General features: G+C 43.5%; 1 protein-coding gene across 1 annotated transcript in view; it reads left to right on the top strand.

Annotated features, from left to right (window-relative positions):
* Positions 1-3,374: 3,374 nt before the first annotated feature.
* Positions 3,375-18,597, top strand: part of CBL (Cbl proto-oncogene) — a 348,147-nt gene continuing 332,924 nt past the window's right edge. The window contains exon 1 of the mRNA XM_078682180.1: positions 3,375-3,797. Within this exon, the coding sequence (XP_078538306.1) occupies positions 3,654-3,797 (144 nt within the window). The 5' untranslated portion in view covers positions 3,375-3,653. The remainder of the gene's footprint in view (positions 3,798-18,597) is intronic.

Genomic DNA, 18,597 nt, shown 5'->3' with positions numbered 1-18,597 from the left:
ATTTAAGTTTAATTGAATAAACACTACACAGCTCATTATAAACAGGTCACATCTGCCCCCAAGTCGGTTGGCTCCCAGAATTGAAACATAACATTCCACAAAATAGACTAGATGCAGTAACATCATAAATACAGTGGCATCTGCAAGCAAGTGTCTTAAAGATACATACCATGAAACCTAGAATACAACACATTCATTGATAGCTTGGAGTCAATGGTCATTCCGAGGTTTCTTACTTCCTCCGATACTTTAGGCGGTGTTCCCAGATCATCAGGCCGGACGGCGACCAGGTTATAATTTTTCCAGTCGCCACATGTGACTATTTCTGTTTTAGAAGAATTCAATTTGAGATGGCTACACATCATCCATTGTTCCATGGCTCTGAAACAACGGAAAATTGGCGAGTTTCCAATGTCTTTCTGGCATTCCAGTTGAAGGAGTATTTGCGTGTCATCTGCATAATAATATCACGTGAGGTGAAATTGATTGATCAGTGCTGGTAATTACTTCATGTAGATGTAAAAAAGCATGGGCGAGATGATAGAGCCTTGAGGGACCCCTGCTTTTGTGAGGTACAGTTTGGACAAGAAAGGGGTGGGGTATGGATGGCATTAGTTCTGTTGTGAAAGTAGGATGTGATCCAGTCTAGAGCAGTCCCTTCTATGCCGGCTTCTTAGAGTCTTTGTATCAGGGTCTCATGGTCAACCATATCAAAGGCAGCCGAGAGGTCCAAGAGAAGTAGCGCAGCAACCCCATTGCAGTCAGATGGCATCCCAGATGGCAACAAGGGCAGATTCTATGCCTCTCCTGGACGGAATCCCGCTGGGAAGTCTGAAAGTATGGTATTATCTTCAATGAATTGTGACATCTGGACGAATGCTGCTCTTTCTACCAGTTTGCCCAGGAAAGATCCATTTGTAATTGGTCTGTAGTTGTTAGGGTTCAGCTTCTTTGTCCACTTATTGTTCATATTTGGTTCAGGCCAGGCTTTGTGGGTTGGTTCTAGAGTGCACCAGCATTTGGTTTGGGAGGGTTGATGGCCACATATGAACTATCTCGCCTTCTTATGGCCTTGGGCTTTTCACTGACTAAAATTACTTTTATTAAATCAACCACTTAAATTATGTCCTGAGCGCAGGTCATCATTTTCATTCCTACATATAAGATCAACAAAAACAAACTACATTCAACAAAAACAAACTACATTCTATTAGAAGATGAAACATACAGCCAAGCTTGCACAGATACATATGGGGAAGGGTGGAGGGGAGTGACAAAAAGAGGAAGTAAAGGAGGAGCAGTGAGAAAAAGGGAAGGGGAGAAAATAGAAGGAAGAGAAGAGATGAAAGTTAGCACAGGAGATGGAAAAAAGACATAGAGAAGAAGTGAGATGGAACGGAAGAACAGGAAGGAATGACAGTGAAGAGAGGATGATAAACGAGAAGAGGAGGGTAGGTAACAAAAGTGGAGCGAAGGGAGCCGACAAGTGGAAAGACGTCGGCATGAATGCCAGTGCAAGAGATGCCCCGTAGATACACAGCGGCCAAGGTTTCAGATTGCTTGGTGTGACATTTTCATAATTGTAGTGTAATTATGAGTGATATTTCAACTGATATAAGTGACATATTTTGCAAGCAAAGTCAAGCAATGAAGATGAGGGAAACATATAAATATCAAAAATTATACTAAAATTATAAAAAATGTCACACATAGCAATCTGAAACCTTGGCAGCTATCTAACAAAACTTCAACTCCGGCCTTAGCATGAACATTTGAAATGTCAGCAGCTTTCATTTTTTTACTCTTACCAAGTTTAACGAGTCACAGTGCTGCAGCTGGAGATCTAAAGACTGCTGGCAACGGGTCCCCCATAGTCTCTTGGAGTCTGTCACACTCCTTTGTTGCAGACAGCTGCTGGCAATCGGGATACATTTCAGGTAGTGATGACCGGGAGATAATCTGCTAAGTGGCACTGCTGTCTCGAGAGCTGTGCTTGTTGTGCTTTTTAAAGACACGCAGCTCCTGCTGTGTGGGACACAACCTTCATGGATCCCCCACGACAGCTAAAAAGGCAGGAAGTGTGGAGGTCAGGAGGTGACAGGCCGAACACTGGCCTCCTTGTGTAATTATCTAACTCAGCACAGGGGCTGCAATGAATTCTTGGAGGCTGGGCGAGCAGGAAATTCTGATTTGATTGTGTCAATGGAGGTTAATAACTTGACCCTACTTTAAATGACAGAGCGAGCGCAATCATCACTGTAGGGTCTGGTACGGTCGGATTCGCGCTGCCTGCATTCTCAAGAAGTATAGTTGCAGGCACTAAATCGCACGGGCGGCGGCATGGAAGTTATATATTTTACTGACACCATAGCGCACAACACAAAATGGTGCGAGCACTACAGCGGCAGGACTTACTTGCTTCTACCAAACTGCACATAACTGGTGCCAACCCGGCCCGCCTTTAAGTGCCATGTCTCGGCTGTGCAGCCACTCTCCTGACATGTGCATGTGATCCAAAATGCTGAGGGTGAATGTATCTCTGCAGCTGAGCCAGCCGCAAGCAGGGCGGACTGGCGTAGACAGCGGCTTTGCTCAGAGTGCTAATTATGATGCTGCAGCCCTCCAGCCTTGACAGCTAAGTTCGAGAGGCGCTATATGCGTGATAATTATTTTTAATGCGGCAATGCGGGGACTTACCTTCAAATGGGTTAGGCTAACGCATGATGCGTGACATGATATCACGAGTTTCATGGTCTTTAACAACAAGGGAAGGATGGAAAAAGTATAACTGTCTTCAAATAATTTATGTTCACTCGCATAACTGTCTGGTTCTGATGATAAACTGTCCCTTAAAGTATCACACTCAATGCATTGAAAATGTCACACAAAAAAAGCACTGCAAACATAAAAAACGTCACACATAAGCAAGCTGAAAACTTTGCACTTATATGGAGCCTTTCATCAGTAATGTTTACTCTCGAGATTCAGCGGTGTCAACATAGGGCTTGCATACGTTATAAAGCTTTTGTTTCCTTTCGAAGGTGGTGTATCCTGCTGTCCCCATTTCAATTTGGCCACGTTTTGGAGCTTTAATCTTGGCAACGCGTGTGCCTTTCCAACAGTAAACATGGCTCCGTGGGCTGGCGTTATTGACTAGAATAGTAGCTAAGCACAGAACCACGTATTGTGCGTGTTGTGCCCTTAATAAACATGGCGCACGTGGTGGTCATTTTGCCTTGGGAAACTGTGGGATGTCAACGTTACGAAAGCGCATGCGGGGTACCATTACAGGATACGGTTGGTTGAAACATGGACTACCCCAGCGCAGGCAGCAGCACGCAGGCGCATTGGTATTTCCTGTCACGCCCTGCATTGGCGCATGCGTAGCCGGTGCTGTTTGTGGGCGGTGCAGAGTGTGCGGCGCGTCGGTTCCGCTTTCCGGGGGCGGCGGGGAGGAGGGAGTGGGGGATGGAGGGGCGAGGGCCGGAGGAGAGAGTGGCTAGTCTGTGATCGGAGAGTCCTGAACCCGGAGCCTTGCCAGTGGGACACCCAGCTGGGCCTCAGCAGACCTGTCTCAGCCGATTCCCCCAGACAGTGCTGTGGCTGGTGCCCCCTCGGGACCTCTCTATCCCCGGGGTCCCCTGGAACCGGACATGGCCGCCAACCTGCGGCGTGGAGGAGGTCTGATCGGGCTGATGAAGGACGCCCTGAATCCCCACCATCACCACATGAACCCGGCTCAGCCGGGGGCCGTGGACAAGCGGACTGTGGAGAAGTGTTGGAAGCTCATGGACAAGGTGAGCGGAGGGTATATCTAGTTGCGATGTTGACAGGCCATGACCGTGGTTTACAACCATAATATTGAATTATGAGGATAAGTGGACGATGGCGAAGTGCTAGAAGCTCTTGGTTACGGTGAAAAGGTGTACGACTAGTCCGGGGGGGGAGTTAATTATACAGGGCTGAAAACACTCCCCACCAAATGCACCCCCCACCAAATGCACCCCCCACCATGGGTCTCCAGTGTCGTGGAAACTTATGGAAAAGGTTAAGGGGGCATGACCTGAGGAAGATGGTAGTGGGTGGGGGTACACCCCCCCACCAACTTGTGCGAACCATGAATGTCATCTGAGCCCGTGAAAAAGGTTGGGAAGAGCAGTAACCAGAGGGAGTTGGGAGAGACAAGCCCTGCAGGAGAGTAAAGGATTGCAGACAAGCAATTAATTGACCAGCTGAAGGATGTGCCTAGTAACTTGTTCTGCAAAACCAACAGTTGATGGACAGAATGCAGAACAATGTCATACATTAACCCCAGTACAGTGATCTGGGCCTAAATCCATCGTTTTTTGCACTCCACACCACCCCAATTCAGACATGGCCAATTGCAAATCAGCCTTGACCCTGTGCCTCATGGGAACAGTCCAGCCCGAATTGCCAAGCCATGTCTTTCCTGGACCGGGTTTCTGGCTATCAGCCGTCTTCAGCCAGGATAGCTTGACTCCAGTGGTGTGGAGAGCATGGGACTCGCGTCTGAGCATACCCATCCCACTCGGGGTGACAAATGCAAAGCCAACAGTTGATGGACAGTATGCAGAACAATGTCATACATTCACCCCAGTACAGTGATCTGGGCCTAAATCCATCGTTTTTTTTGCACTCCACACCACCCCAGTTCAGACATGGCCATATGCAAATCAGCCTTGACCCTGTGCCTCATGGGACAAGTCCAGCCAGTTACTTGTTCTGTGCATGTATATAATCACAGAAGCAGGGGTTTTTCTTAACTCTCTTAGAAGTTAATGTAGCTTGTGTAGTTTCATAGGCACAGTGAAGGTGGGCGTGTAAGAATACCTGGCGAGGACAGGAGGCTGCCCTCCTTGCCTCAAATTGCATCTGAAAAATGCTGGAATATTTAGGGGATGCGAATATGGTAATACCCTCGCTTGTTTAAGAAGATTCCCAGCGGATCAAGTACAAGCAACATGGAGTGGAGAGGGTGCGGACTCTCCTCGTGGGTGACTGTCACAGGAAGGATAGTGTTAGAAAATGTGGCATATTATCTGGAGATGTAGATCCGCATCTTGATGGCTATGAGGTGCGATCATTACCCTAAAGCGACCATAATCACATCATTTGACATTTTCCTCTCCGGGAACCCTACCTGATAAGATTATATCTGAAGTCAACTACTCCGTAAATAAGGTGCAGCTCTTTTGACCCCAAAAAGTTATCTGAGGATCTATTTACCACAAATTCAGATAAGGGTTTGGGATTCATTTCTGCAGGGAAAATTCTGGTCAGTTTACTGGGGATTAGCAGAGCAGTCTCTGGCGAGCTCACTTTAAAATAAAACACTATCCATGAGTGCAGTGGCCATCCATGGTTTAGTCATGAATGTACTGCTCCACTCAATGTGTTGAAGGCGGACCAAAATTCCATCCCTCGAAATTTCTGGGAAATTAGCGAACCCAGACTCAAGTATATTATAAAGAAACAATGGTCCTGGACCAGGTATTCAAGGAAGAGTTAGATTAACAGAATTATAAATTCATTTGAGCTTACATTAATCAGCTGATTAATGTAAACTCATTTAATTCTGTTAATCTAACTCTTCCTTGAATGATTGGTCCAGGACCATTGTTTCTTTATAATAACCGATACCCAAGTCCAGGGACCATTTGTGAATGCTCCATTGTTTATAGTGGCAGACTCAAGTATAAGCATGCATTACAGCAAAGGAAAAAGCTGCATGCCTCCAGAAGTTCTAAATAGAGCAGCACAGCTAAATGACTTCAGACTTTTTGGGTAGTTGGTCAATCAGCCTTTTTTCCTGTATAATTCTTCCTGGAGGATAGATTGTCACATCCTTGAGTAAGACTGGGTAAATCATTATTCTCTAGTGTTTAACCTCGATAAACTGGGCAGACAAGATACCAATGCCAATAGTTTGTCCCTTTACACTGCAAGCAATGGTTGGATAGCAGACCTCATAGATCTTCTGTAATTGAAGCTATTATGATGCTGCAAATGGGAAGGCCCAGATGAGGTACCAGTTGGCTTGTTTGAATCTAATATTGTGTTTTGAGCCTCATTGGTCATCAGTGTGTTGAGGGCAACAGTGAAGTCAGGCCCAATCATTTCATCGACAGGTTTCATAATAGTACCCATTTTAATAAAAAAGGGCAATAAGAATTTACCATCATGATATTGGCCAAGTTCACTTATATATTAAACTTTAGTATGTGTTATTTTAATGAAATTGGAAACCTGGACAGAGAGCAATTCCTTCTTTTCCACAGTCCATTTGGCTTTCGCCCAGGACTGGGGACTGTAGAACAAACCCTTAATATAACACTTATTGTGAGTAAGTATGTCAAGGCCAGGAGGGGGATCATACATTCACTTTAATGGACCTCTCCTTTGCCTTTGACCTTGTAGATAGGGTTTTGTTGTGGGACTTGATGGAACATGCTGGAATCAATTCCTCTCCTACTTGGCCTTATCAGAGGTTTGCACTGGTACACTGCAACTTGAGTGCAATATACACAGACTGGAGATTGCACAACACTGTACGTCATAGGAGTGGTTAGGCAAGGCTGCATTTTAGCCCCTTCCTCTTTTATACAACTTCCTTGGATTCAGCATTGAAATCATGTAGTAAAGACTTTCCCCATACTGCTGTATGCAGACGATGCAGTTCTCTTAGTTCTTACACCAAATGGCCTCCAGAAACCTTTATATGATTTTAACAATTTTATGTTCAGCCTTAGACTTAAGGTGAGTCAGCAAAGGTCTTTTATAATGTCATGTGCCTCAAAAATATTAAGTCTAAAACATTTTTAAATAGAAGGGAGACCCTACGAGAAAGTGCTTACTTTTAATTATTTAGAATTATTATTGGATACCAATGGGAGCTGGGGCAAGTTAATAATTAAGAGCACAGAAAATGGGGCGACTTGTGACGCAATATTTGGATTTGCCTAAAGGCTTGACCAAAAGCGAATTCGGGAGATGCTTCAGCTGCATAAGAGTAAATGTTTGTAAGTGGGCACTTATGGGACTGGTGTTTGGGGTTATGTCTCACCTTGGGAAACTTCAGGTTGCCGAAAAGTTTCTTGTGCAGACTGCTAGCTGTAACAAAATCTACTGTGAGTCTCATTGCACACATGGAATTGAGTTTAGGTTTTATTGAAGAAAAGTTAATATGGCCCACTTCTCTTATGGCTAATAATATGGAATTCCTCTATGGCCCAATTTTCACAGCAGGTGACAGATTGTGTAAATCTAGAGAACATGTCTGCCATTCCATGGCTGGTTTATGTTAAAAACATATTTTGCAGCTTGAGCCTTTGTAACCTCTATGACCACCCTGAAAACATTGGCCGTAGATCTAAAGAGATAGTTATAGGGGCATTCAGGTCACTCAAAGACAAAACAAGACTTGAGAAGCTGCTTCGATAGGTCATCTGTCCATAAATATATGCAAATTTCCGTATCTACAATCCTGGAGCCCTATCTCAGCTGGATAACAAAACCGGAGCACCGATTTTACCTTAGCAGGTTGAGACTGAATTCAGTCCTGTTGCTTGTGGCCATCCTATGGAATGCACCTGGCACACCTCTCTACCTTTTAAGGGCGAGCCTAGAGCAGCGCATGCGCTGATTGCTCGACTTTTAGTAGGGGGGTTTTCAAAGTGCTACCCACAAGCTTTTCCTGGCCTAAAGCTTGCGTGCATGTGCGCGTGAACGTGCGCAGCCGCCATCTGCCTTTCTTATCTCATTAAGCCTTGTTTTACAGTTACGAGCTGTCATGGCTCATTAAGTGCTTTCGCGCGCAACGCGCACACACAACTCCCTCTGCCCCGCTGCAGCCCCATCTATGCATTCCGTGCGGCCAATGCTTGTTGTATCATGTAACCATGTTAATACTCGCATTTGATGAAGGCATTATGCAAATTAACCATTTGCCAACAGTCTAAGAGGTATTTGCAAATTATTCAATCTCTTTTTGTGCATTCGATTTTTTTGACCGTTACACAATCAATGCTCAAACAATTTAGTGAAGGAAAAATGTAGAAGCAATAAATACTAATTTCCAGTTCAGAGGAAAAGTAAGCGATTCTAAACTTTTGATGACAGCACCTTTACCGTAATTGGAAGAGTGTGAGCTCCTGGTTGTGTTCCCGGGTAGCTTATTCATTAGCACCATAACATGAAAGTGCACTTTCTTGGGAGACAGACAGACGGCAGTGACATGAATATCCACACTCCTGAGTAGCGCAGTTCGCGGTTGCTGATTGGATACTCTGCTCACACATATTCACTGACAATATTCCACCAGCCTCGCATCTATTATCTGGCGTAACAAGACACACACAACAGACCCAGTATAGTAGCCATACTCATGCTAGCAATGCGCGTGTGCATCGTAAATGCTATAGCTGCTGTCTGAACAGCGAGTCTTTTATGAAGGCACAGCAGGAAATTGGAGCAGATTCATAAGTGTGTTCTCTAAATATCACGTGCCTCTTTTGAGTGTTAGATATTTTTGTGCGCTGTATGTTGTATAATTTCTGGTGTTCTTTCATATTAAAGTTAGTGATTTTTTTCTGTGATAAATGTATGAGTTGATCAACACATTATATCTTAGGCTTTAAGTCAGTAAATAAAGTAATCATAATTGCTACTTCAAGAAATAGTAAATACGATCCAGGGTTGCTTGCGTGTGTGTCATTTTCAAGGGTTGCCTCTGTCCAAATGCATCTCAATTTTGTGAAAAATTTTAAAATTATTTTTTTAAATTCCAATATTTGTAACATGGTTGATACAAAAAACATTTGCGTGAAAGTATAATATGCCCCCGTCCATGACATGCCTTGGAGGGCAGTCCTTTACATCTTTCCGGCAGGCACATTCTAATGTGTTACACTCTTCTCTTTTTACACCCATTTAAACGAGCATTGGCATAGCCAATAGGTCTCGCCTTTGGGACCTTATAAGTGTTTAGCCATGCAACAGTTAATGTTGTTGCAGTAAGGATATTGTGCTGCATAACTAAATACTTATAAGGTCCCAAAGGCGCGACCTATTGGCTATGCCAATGCTTGTTGTCCATGTGATGCAGCCAGTGCCCAATCTACTGAGCACTTTTTGCACTTCGTATGAATCTTAGACTACGTTTCTTGCGCCCAATTCTTTAAAAAATAAGCTGCATTTTTGTATTTTACAGGGAGGTGCTAATTTATTTGCAAAAAGTATCTTCTGTGGAAATTTGTATCGCTGTCCTTAATGACATTGTTGCTGCAATCAAATTCAGAAGAAACTATGCGCTTTATCCATTAAGTAGACAATCGCTATCCATTTGAGTATCACTGTCGTTAATTTCAATTGGCCGAAAAAAGTTTGTGATTTTAATCTATTTGGAGTGGTTCATGGTGATAGGTTCTTTTTAAGAAATTGAGATATCATTTATCTATTTTAAATGTTTTGTTTCGTTGTAGTAATTACACAAATGCAAAGTGGTTTTATTTTATGCTTTTATTGTCATATGTATTGGCAGAATACAGATATTTTGACTTGATTGGACACACCTGAACAAGGTGTGTTTGGTGGGTGCATAACTAGCACTGGACGAATGATTTGGGTTTTGAGAAGGGACACCTAGAGAGAGAGATTGCCCTCAAGTGCCCCTCCAAGATTGCAACCTTATCACCAGGTAAGAAGGCTGAGGAGAATTGTATGGATTAGTGTCATGAATCTTGGTGAGCGGGACGCTCCACACGCACACACCACCCTGGACAATGTTCCTAGCATGGGAAAGGAGGATTGTGGGGAAGTTCTTGAAGCTCATAGACCATGCGGGGCATGTAATGGGATCTGGCCTTAGGAAAGGGAATTTGGGGGAGAGGATTAGCCTATTGGAGTTAAGGAGTATTGGCCCTTGAAAAGGTGCTGGAAACTCGCAAACAAGGTTGAGTGTAAACTAATAAAACCTGCTTTGCGGAATAGAGAAGTACTTAGTGGAGAGTTGCAGGCCTCAGACAAGTTACAGCCTTAGCCCAAGGGAAGCGGCAGTTGAGCATTGCTGAAATGTCCTAACTAGGTGAAGGAGAGGTAGGACCAGCTCCCTGGGCAGCAGTGTTCCCAGGAGCCAAGTTAAAGGACCTAGAAAGTGGAGGGGTGCAGGGCCAGCGTTTGTGGGGAGGGGAAGCAGTAGGGGGTGGAAGCGAAGTGCTTTAAGCTTGTAGTCATGCATCCAGAGATCAGATAATCCATATGTATCCCAGCTTCCCAAATAATATTTAACACAGATCATCATAAACTCTGTGGGGGCTATGCTCCAATCATCCCACATGTGACATAAACCATAAGCCACAAATGGGTGTCTCTGACCACACCCATCCCAAATAGAATGCCCTATATCATAAATGTACTCCATCAATAATCGGGATCAAGACATGGTGGGGCCCTGGAAGAATTGTACATTACTGTACCCTATCCCTTAGTAACAGGAAGAAATGTGCAAACCATAAAATACCGCCAGAAATTGTGAGAAAAAATGTGTATGTCACTATTGAAAGCATGACCTGGATTACAGCATAAAGCAGGTCTGTAGTAATCAAAAGCACAAGACTAGTAGGAGAGAGATATACTCACTGGGAGAGGTATAGACCGATCCATAGTAAACCTGGCATATGTGATCTGGCGTTTGTACAAAGCTCATGACGAAAGTAAGAGGTTACAGGGCCAGTTTGAGGGAGGGGTGATGCTCATTGAGGAGCTGCATACTAGACACCCTGGTGGGGTGGTGCACAGGGAAAATAATCTGGGAAACGGTTAAGGCTCATAGGCATATTGCGGGGAGTACCTGGAAATAATGGTTAGACCACTGAGGGGTACAGTGGGCAAGTGCCATAATTGACATGAAACCTATGGGCTATACACTCATGCACCTGATGTAGTGCAGTATCCAGAGAGAGGCATAACCCCCAAGGAATATTCAAATGAGCATAATAGTGTACCAGAGGGTGGGGAAGTGCTGTAAGCTCATGGAAAAAGGGGATGGATATGTCTAGGGAAAGAGGTACAGGCACTACAGGTAAGGTGAAGGGTACACTGGGCCAGCTGCTCTCTACCAATCTGATTTAAAGTAAAGTGCTTCTACCACATGGTAGCGTTACATTTAGGGCTACTGGAATTTTGTGGCTGGAGAGGGCCAAACTATGCGGCAGGGCTGAGTAAATTATGTGGTGAGAAAAGGCAAATAATGTGGCATGTCTTGTAATAATATTACTACTTTATTTTTTGTAATTTTTTTTAACTTGGTAACATTGTCTGGACATTGGTTGCACCTCTTTAGTACAAGTTTAATATCCAAGTATAGCGATTAGCAACAGAAAGGTGATCAGTCTAGCTGTGCAAAGAGCCTTCCACTACGCAGCAACATGTCACTGCATTTTTTTAGTAACTTTTGAACCGTTTGAGCTAGAAACAAACAATTTTTTGGCTAGAATCTGCTGATTATGCGCAGATAATGGATTACGTGACAAATGCAACAAATCTATATTTACTTGAAAATCGCAGCAATGCCACAATCTCATAATTCCAGTGGCCCTGATTATATTGCTTGATGCAGGTGCATTTTCCATAGTTTTTGGAACTCTAAGCAGACCCTGTCAAGAGTATAGGGTGAGTAACAGTTGCTTACTTAAGAAGACTCTGGTGGTAGAGTACGCAAAGGATGTGCATCCAGCATACGGGGCGGCTACCCGTATTGTAGTTGGCACATTGGCTGGTAATATCTAACAGCACATCTTTCTTGCCATAATACATCCAAATTATGTTTTTAAAAAAATGAAACTAATGATTAGAAATGATAAATATGAAAACTAAATGCCAAGATACCTAAAATATGAAAGGGTTTCGTGAATAACCACGCAAAGGAGCACAGATCTGATAAATAAAATATGGTACTTGTTAGTAACCTGGAGCTGCCAACCTACAACCTTAAACACCCCATTGAAAAACTATGGTTGATCACAAAACTTTTGAAGCAAAGCAAAAGTGAAAGAACCCAGCAAGCAAAAACAGTGGACGCATGAAGAGGATTGATTTACGTAAGAAAACTCCAGTACATAATCATATTTGAGAAATAAGACAAAACAAAAAAGCAAAGATGGCAAATGGAAAGAGATGCAGAAAGATAATGGGCATTGGGACCGGTGTTAATGGTATGTTCTAGATTTTAAAGTGGAGTACAGTTGGCAGAAGAGATTACGTGATGAGAGAATATCTCCGATCTGAATGAATTTTCTACCACTTGAGCATTCCCAAGCCCATTTTAACCTAGGAAGCTTATAACAGAAGTTCTGTATCTGGTGTACCTCGCAGTTCTGGTAAATGTTCCCACTTCGGTGATTAAGGGCTGGGGTAAGAAATTTAATGTGGGTTAAGTTTCGTTTCTTGAATGGCTTAGAAGCTGGCTCGTTTCGTTGTGCCTTGAATGTGTTTCACAGTCAGAGAAAATGATGGGTCGAGTGCTAAATTAATACTAGCTGTTGTTGCTTACTCTGTGCTTATTCCAGTACGTGTTTTCTTGTCTCAGTAAGCGTCTTCAAGCAGGAACCAACATTAGGCAAACCAGCTTGGCTAGCGGTTCCAAAGAAACTGCCTGAACTGGGACAGCGAGTGTCATAATAGGCGACCCGCTTAATTGTGTATTGTCTTACTTTAATCTTGCATTGAGATCTCTATTGTCTCTTTTTGTTGTCATTAATGGTTTCCAGGGTTGTCTGGGGGCAATGTAGGCTGGCAAAAGGATACCGTAGTAGGTGGAGCAAGAAATGCTGGCACTAAGAACTCAAAATAGACTTATTGTAAGTAAAAGGGGGGCAGAATATTTTCTGAAACATTGCTTCTAGGTCAACTGTTTTCTCTTTTGTTTTCCTCTTTGTTAGTGTAAAATGGAAGACCAAGTATCCCTTATATAATCCCAGTGTTAGACTGACTACGTCATCGTTTTCAGTTATTGTGACAACAAGGATAGTTACATGATCGAACAGACCTGATGTGTAGTTTATGTGAGGGAACACAGACCTTACTGTTTCACGGAGTCATTGTGACAGTTCCCCGGGAGCTTGAACCCTGAAAATACTATATTGAGGCTCCTTATTTAGTGGAAAACAAGTGGAGTAACAAGTTGAGTTGGGAAATGTACTGTACTGAGAGAGTGGTGAGAATGTTGTCTGCTGCTCCCAAATTATCTTTAAGAAGCCAAGAAAGATAAGAGTATCAGGCCTTGCATAGTCTGAGTGATTCATGCTGTGACCTTGTTGAGGCCTGGTAGGGGTTGGAAACCTACAGGGACAAGTGGAAACCCTTCTGCTACAGGTGAGAAGAGGATAACTTGCGAGGCTTTGGTCCCAATGTGAGGCTTGGTATGCCACAGACCAAAGGTCTCGTAAGCCTGACGGGGCACAATCAAGGCTGAAGGAAGAGGGAGGCCTTCTCATGGTGAAATGGGAGTTAACCAGGGGCAAGATTGAACAATGTGGCGGAAAAGTGCAGACCGAGCCCAGTGAAGCTGAGGGTATGGGAAATTCTTGTATATCGATAGCTGATGACTGCTCTGCTGGGTCAAGGCTAGGAATATTAGAAGGCAGCGTTGAAAAAGTGGGGAGGAAGTTGTTTTATTGAAGCGAATTCGGGTTTGCATTTTGTAAATCATCGTTTGCACCCCCTTTTGTAAACTGAACCATGTCTTGCGACTGTGTAGTTACAAAACCTTGACCAAGAACACTGCACATGTACATCTCCTATGGCACCTAATTTGACCTGATTCAAGCCTCTATCTGAGGAGGCTCCCTTATAAATCCCCATGTGTCCCTGTACACCCCACTTCTTTCTAAATTTCTTCTGCCCATCACCGGATGCCTGGTACTTATCTTCATCCTGGTGTGTCCTGTTTCTGCACCTCACAATTTCTTCTCACGCTTCCTTGTACATGGGGCTCTTTCTTTCCTTGCTCATGACAGCTCATACTTGTATTTCCTCTTCTATGTGTGCTTTAAGCCTAGATTTTAGCTACCTTGCAAAATGTGGAACTTCTGATGTATCATCAGCTCACCCTATCTCTCAAAGCTGGTTTCCCCACACCCCCGTTTCTGGACTCTGAGTTTATGTCCTAACCTTCGAAGCAAGGTTTGTCCTTGTTTAGCTCGTGATGGTTTAGGCTGCTGTCTGTTGAGTCTCAAGTTGCTAACCCCTGACCTCCGCCTTTTGTTAATTTGCTCGTTTTCTTATTCTTGAGACAACGCCCACTTCTCTTTGTCACATTAGATTACCATCCAGCGCGCAAGATATTTCTTGCTAAATCCTCTTTCATTTCCCTCGCAACGTCGTTTCCGTTATCAGGACCCCCAACCCGCCCCTCTCAATATTCTCACTGAACTGTGTTTATGTCCCGAGCACCCGTGGTTAAGAGTTAGTTTGAAAAGATCACTGAAAGTCTTACGCCCACATGCTGTCTTCTGATGGGTATTTCAAGGTCGGTGTGTGATTTATTTTTAAGGCCAACCCCCTCACTTCCTTCAAGGGGCCCTCTAAAATGTGTTCACTGCTCAGTATTCTGGCGGGTGCAATTGCTGGTGTCAGAATCGACCACTGGAGGCTTTAAGTATGTGAACAGGCAGCTGAATTAGTTTCGCTTTAAAGGGCCTTTAATGTCCTTTGACTCATCTTGTTCCATTGTTCAAGGGGGAATAATTTCATCTCCAACCGAAAAGTTCCTTAGCATTAGTCAATAGTTGGACTGGTATGAGACATAGGGTTACTGGGCCTTAAAATATGCACATGACAAAACTTTCCTTGGAGCATGGAGACTTCCCTCGGGTATACGTCTCATCCTCCTCACACCAACTTATGAGGATGTCTCATCCTTGCAGTGAGGCTTTTCCTGTCGCCCATGATATGCTGTTCATTACAGTACCTCAGCAGTGGTTTCTTGTATTTATTTGTTAATGTTACTGAGACTTCTAAAGCGCTCTGTTACCCTGGGGTGTCCTGGCGCTACCTACCTGGAGATAAATCGGATAATATTCATTTTCGCTTCCAAAATCTTTTGTGTTCTCTTTTTTAAAATATTTTTTTTAATGCAGGTTATGTTAAATAGTGTTTTGCAGCATTTCAGCGGTATTATTTTCTGTACTTCGAAAACTGATTACGGTAGCACAGTGTTAAAATAGCATCAGTTTTCCTTCCTCTTTGAAAAAGATTGCATTTTCCTGTGACACACTGTCTACTTACTTTGCATTTGCCTGAACTTGGTGCCACAGTAGCGCTCATGTCCTGTTGCTCTGCAATAGCCCTTGCAGGCACTTATCTTTATTGGTTTGTTTTGTGTCCAGTCTTTCTCTGGCACCCGCTTTTTGGACATCTTTTCCCTTTCCCTTTTGGTACAACTGAATCCTGCTTTTTGCAAGTCTTCTGTGATGGTTTCGACAATGTGTTTATGGTCACTTTACCCAGCTTTCCAAAAGCTGAAAATGTCACTTTACCTGTTGCATTGTCACGTGCTTTTTATAACCACCTTTAGTTTCTTTTTCAAGCTCCCTTTATTCACTTCCCTCAAGAAATGATAACCACAGTTGGGAACTAGAAAATGTTCTGCTGCTTATAACATTCTGGCGAGAGCAGAATTTGAGTGGATGTGTCCAGGGCCACTGAATTTATACGATTCTGCGGCTGCTGTATTTTTCACATAATTATAGATTTGCCACACAATCCATCATCTGCTGCATAATCTGCAGAGTTTAACCCCAAATTTTTTTTTCAGCTCAAACGGTTTAAAAGTTGCTAAAAGTGCAGTGACGCGTGTTGCTGTATAGTAGAAGGCCCTTTGCAAAGGGTGATTGGTCATCTTTCTGTGTTGCTTATTGCTGTATTTGGGTATTGTACTGGTGAGGGGCAACCAGTACTCACTGTGTTAACAAGTTTCAAAATAAGTTAATGAAGTAATGCCGCCACAAAGTGTGCCACATTATGCTGCATAATTTGTCTTTTCATGGCGCATAATTTTCTCAACCCTCCCACAATAATTTTGCCCTCCCTTCCTCATAAATCTAGTGGCCCTAATTACCTCTTCTGTTTTGCATTCCTGCGCTTGGAAGATACTGTTGTGGAAGGGTGGGTTTGGTTGAGTTTACAGAGTAGTTGGTGTCTGCTGATGGTGTTTGGTCCGTTTACAATGGATTCATTTTTGTGAAGTTCCTTAGCTATTGTTTACCATTTGGAGTGAGGTTTTTTGGACTCTGGTAGCTTATTACCAGTTGCGTTTCAGTAAATGTAAGGGACTGTAGGCGCTTTTGAAATAATAAAAACAAGTGATTAAAATGAAGACCTCCTATCACCCCTTTCAGCTTCCCTCAGCCATAGTAACCATACCTTGGTGCCCCAATGGTGATTCAGCTCTTGAAAGAACTTTAAAAAAAAACAATTTTCTTGATACTTCTATTTTTAGGTTGGGTTGCAAAAGACCTATTGTGGGCTTTCCGGAGCCTATAGGCTGCCCGTTGCTTACCGCTGGTTGGCTTGGTCACTTTAATGTCCTTTCTTCCTATTCAATACCCTTTCGTGTGGCAGCTTATCAGTCCCTTCTCCTGGAGCAAAACCTCTTCACCATATCTCTGATTTGACTGTCTGCCACACCTTTCCCTGTTGACTTTTAGCAAACTTCTTTTTTTTCTTTTAGGTTAGGCACCATGTGAGTTCATGTGTTTTTGAGCTTTCCTCCTCCTGTGGTTCTCTGCCCTACGCCCCCTATTGCTCTCATTTGTGCTTCTCCCCTACACTCGTGCTTGTGTTCCTCACTCTCACCCATGTGCTGCTATCTTGGCCCGTGCTTTTCTCTCTCTCTCCACCTTGCCCCACCCGCACTCTACGTTTATAGGTACACACATGCGCGTGCACACAAAATTACGTGATCTCGCGATCACACCTTTTTTTCTTTTCTTTAACGCATCTGAAAAAAACATTGGAAAAGGCCAAAAGGCGAGCACTATTTGGCTTTGTCAATACCGGTTTAGTATAGTTCTCCTTTGAGGTAGGATTGTTTTTTATTTTTACGCAACCGCCACTAATTTGTGCTTGGGGCACCAAACATGTTTTGCATGGGTAGAACAAAAGCTCTGAACTTTTTTCTAAATTGTGCAGATAAAGTAGCGGAGACAGTCTACGTTCTCTAGATTGAGACCAACTACGTGGTTTGTATTACATTTTTTTTTGCGATCTGATATTAATGACACTGTTTTTGCCTGTTACTGAGGTGAAAATAAGTAAGACTGGGCTAAAGGCTGGCTAGCCTGTTTATTTAGTTGTTTGATTCCTAAGTATTTGTAGCCCTATCCCACCTAGAATGTACCAGAGGGTTTACACTGAACAGTTTAGGAATGAGATGGACTAGAAATGCATGAGATCGTATTAAAGGTTGAGCATTGGTGAACATGTTAGAACGCACATATTATCACAGCTAGTAAGCAACATGAAGCCTGAGAATCTATTCAAGGAAGCAGGAAGCAGTTAAATGCAGCATCTGGGAAAAACAGGTTCTGGAAAAAATGATAGTAGGGTTCCTAAGAGTTCAAAAACCAGTTCAGACATGTTAACGAGTGAGAGCAATGCAGCACCTGCACGTCAATCAGAAAGGCTGGTTTCTAGGGTAAACATGTCTTAACATCTGCACACTTCATGCCAATTGCATGCAAGTTTCTTGAATCTTGGTGCAATAGAAGACCTTTCTTTAATATCTGAAGCAAAAACAACAAGGTGATGGATGGAATGCTTGAATTAATCTCAGCCACTGGCAGTCGCTTGGGGCCACCTCCCAATCCATTATTTTTCACCCACCATTCCACCGTAGTTTGCACTCAGCCATATTCAAATCTGTGTTAATCTTGTTTCTCATGGGAACAGCCCAGCCCTAACTGCCAGGCCGTGTATGTCCTCCCTGAACCAGAACAAAACAACCCAGAGCCAGTTTCACCCTTGTTATAGGGTCTTAAGCAGTAGCATAACAAAACTTGAGGGGGCCCCCTGCAAAGTACACGGAGAGCCCCCACCTGCCTCCCCCCCCAGACTCAAGCAGGAGCTCTCAGGACGGGTATTGTGCTGAGGAGGCCCTCTAGAGCTCGCCCCCCCACACACACTGCTGGGGCTGCTGAAGACTGTGTTATGCCACTGCTCTTCAGCCAGGTATAGGTTGGTTACAGTGGCACACACATCACTTTTTTGTATACTTAAGTATCTAAAGAGCACGTTGTTTCCAATGAGCCAATTCTTTCAGGAGCACCCCCAAACCTTTGTCATCAAAGTTATCCCCAAAAACCCGTCTGTTTGCCTTGTATTTGTCCACCCACCACTGTACAGGTTACACATGAAACCCACAAGGCAACAGGCTGTAAGAACAAACTTTTGAGGGTTTGAAAGAAGGTTAGTATCTCTTGTCCAATGATGAAATCAGGTCAAATGTGTTAGAATCATAATCAAGTCTCCTAACTAAAATATAATTGGTGTGGCAGTTGGTAAAAGAGCCTTCAAGGGGAT

This window comes from Lissotriton helveticus, chromosome 3_1, assembly GCF_964261635.1.
Source record: "Lissotriton helveticus chromosome 3_1, aLisHel1.1, whole genome shotgun sequence".
NCBI lineage: Eukaryota > Metazoa > Chordata > Amphibia > Caudata > Salamandridae > Lissotriton > Lissotriton helveticus.
The sequence above is the reverse complement of the archived record's forward strand: the minus strand, read 5'-3'. Positions and strand labels throughout refer to the sequence as shown.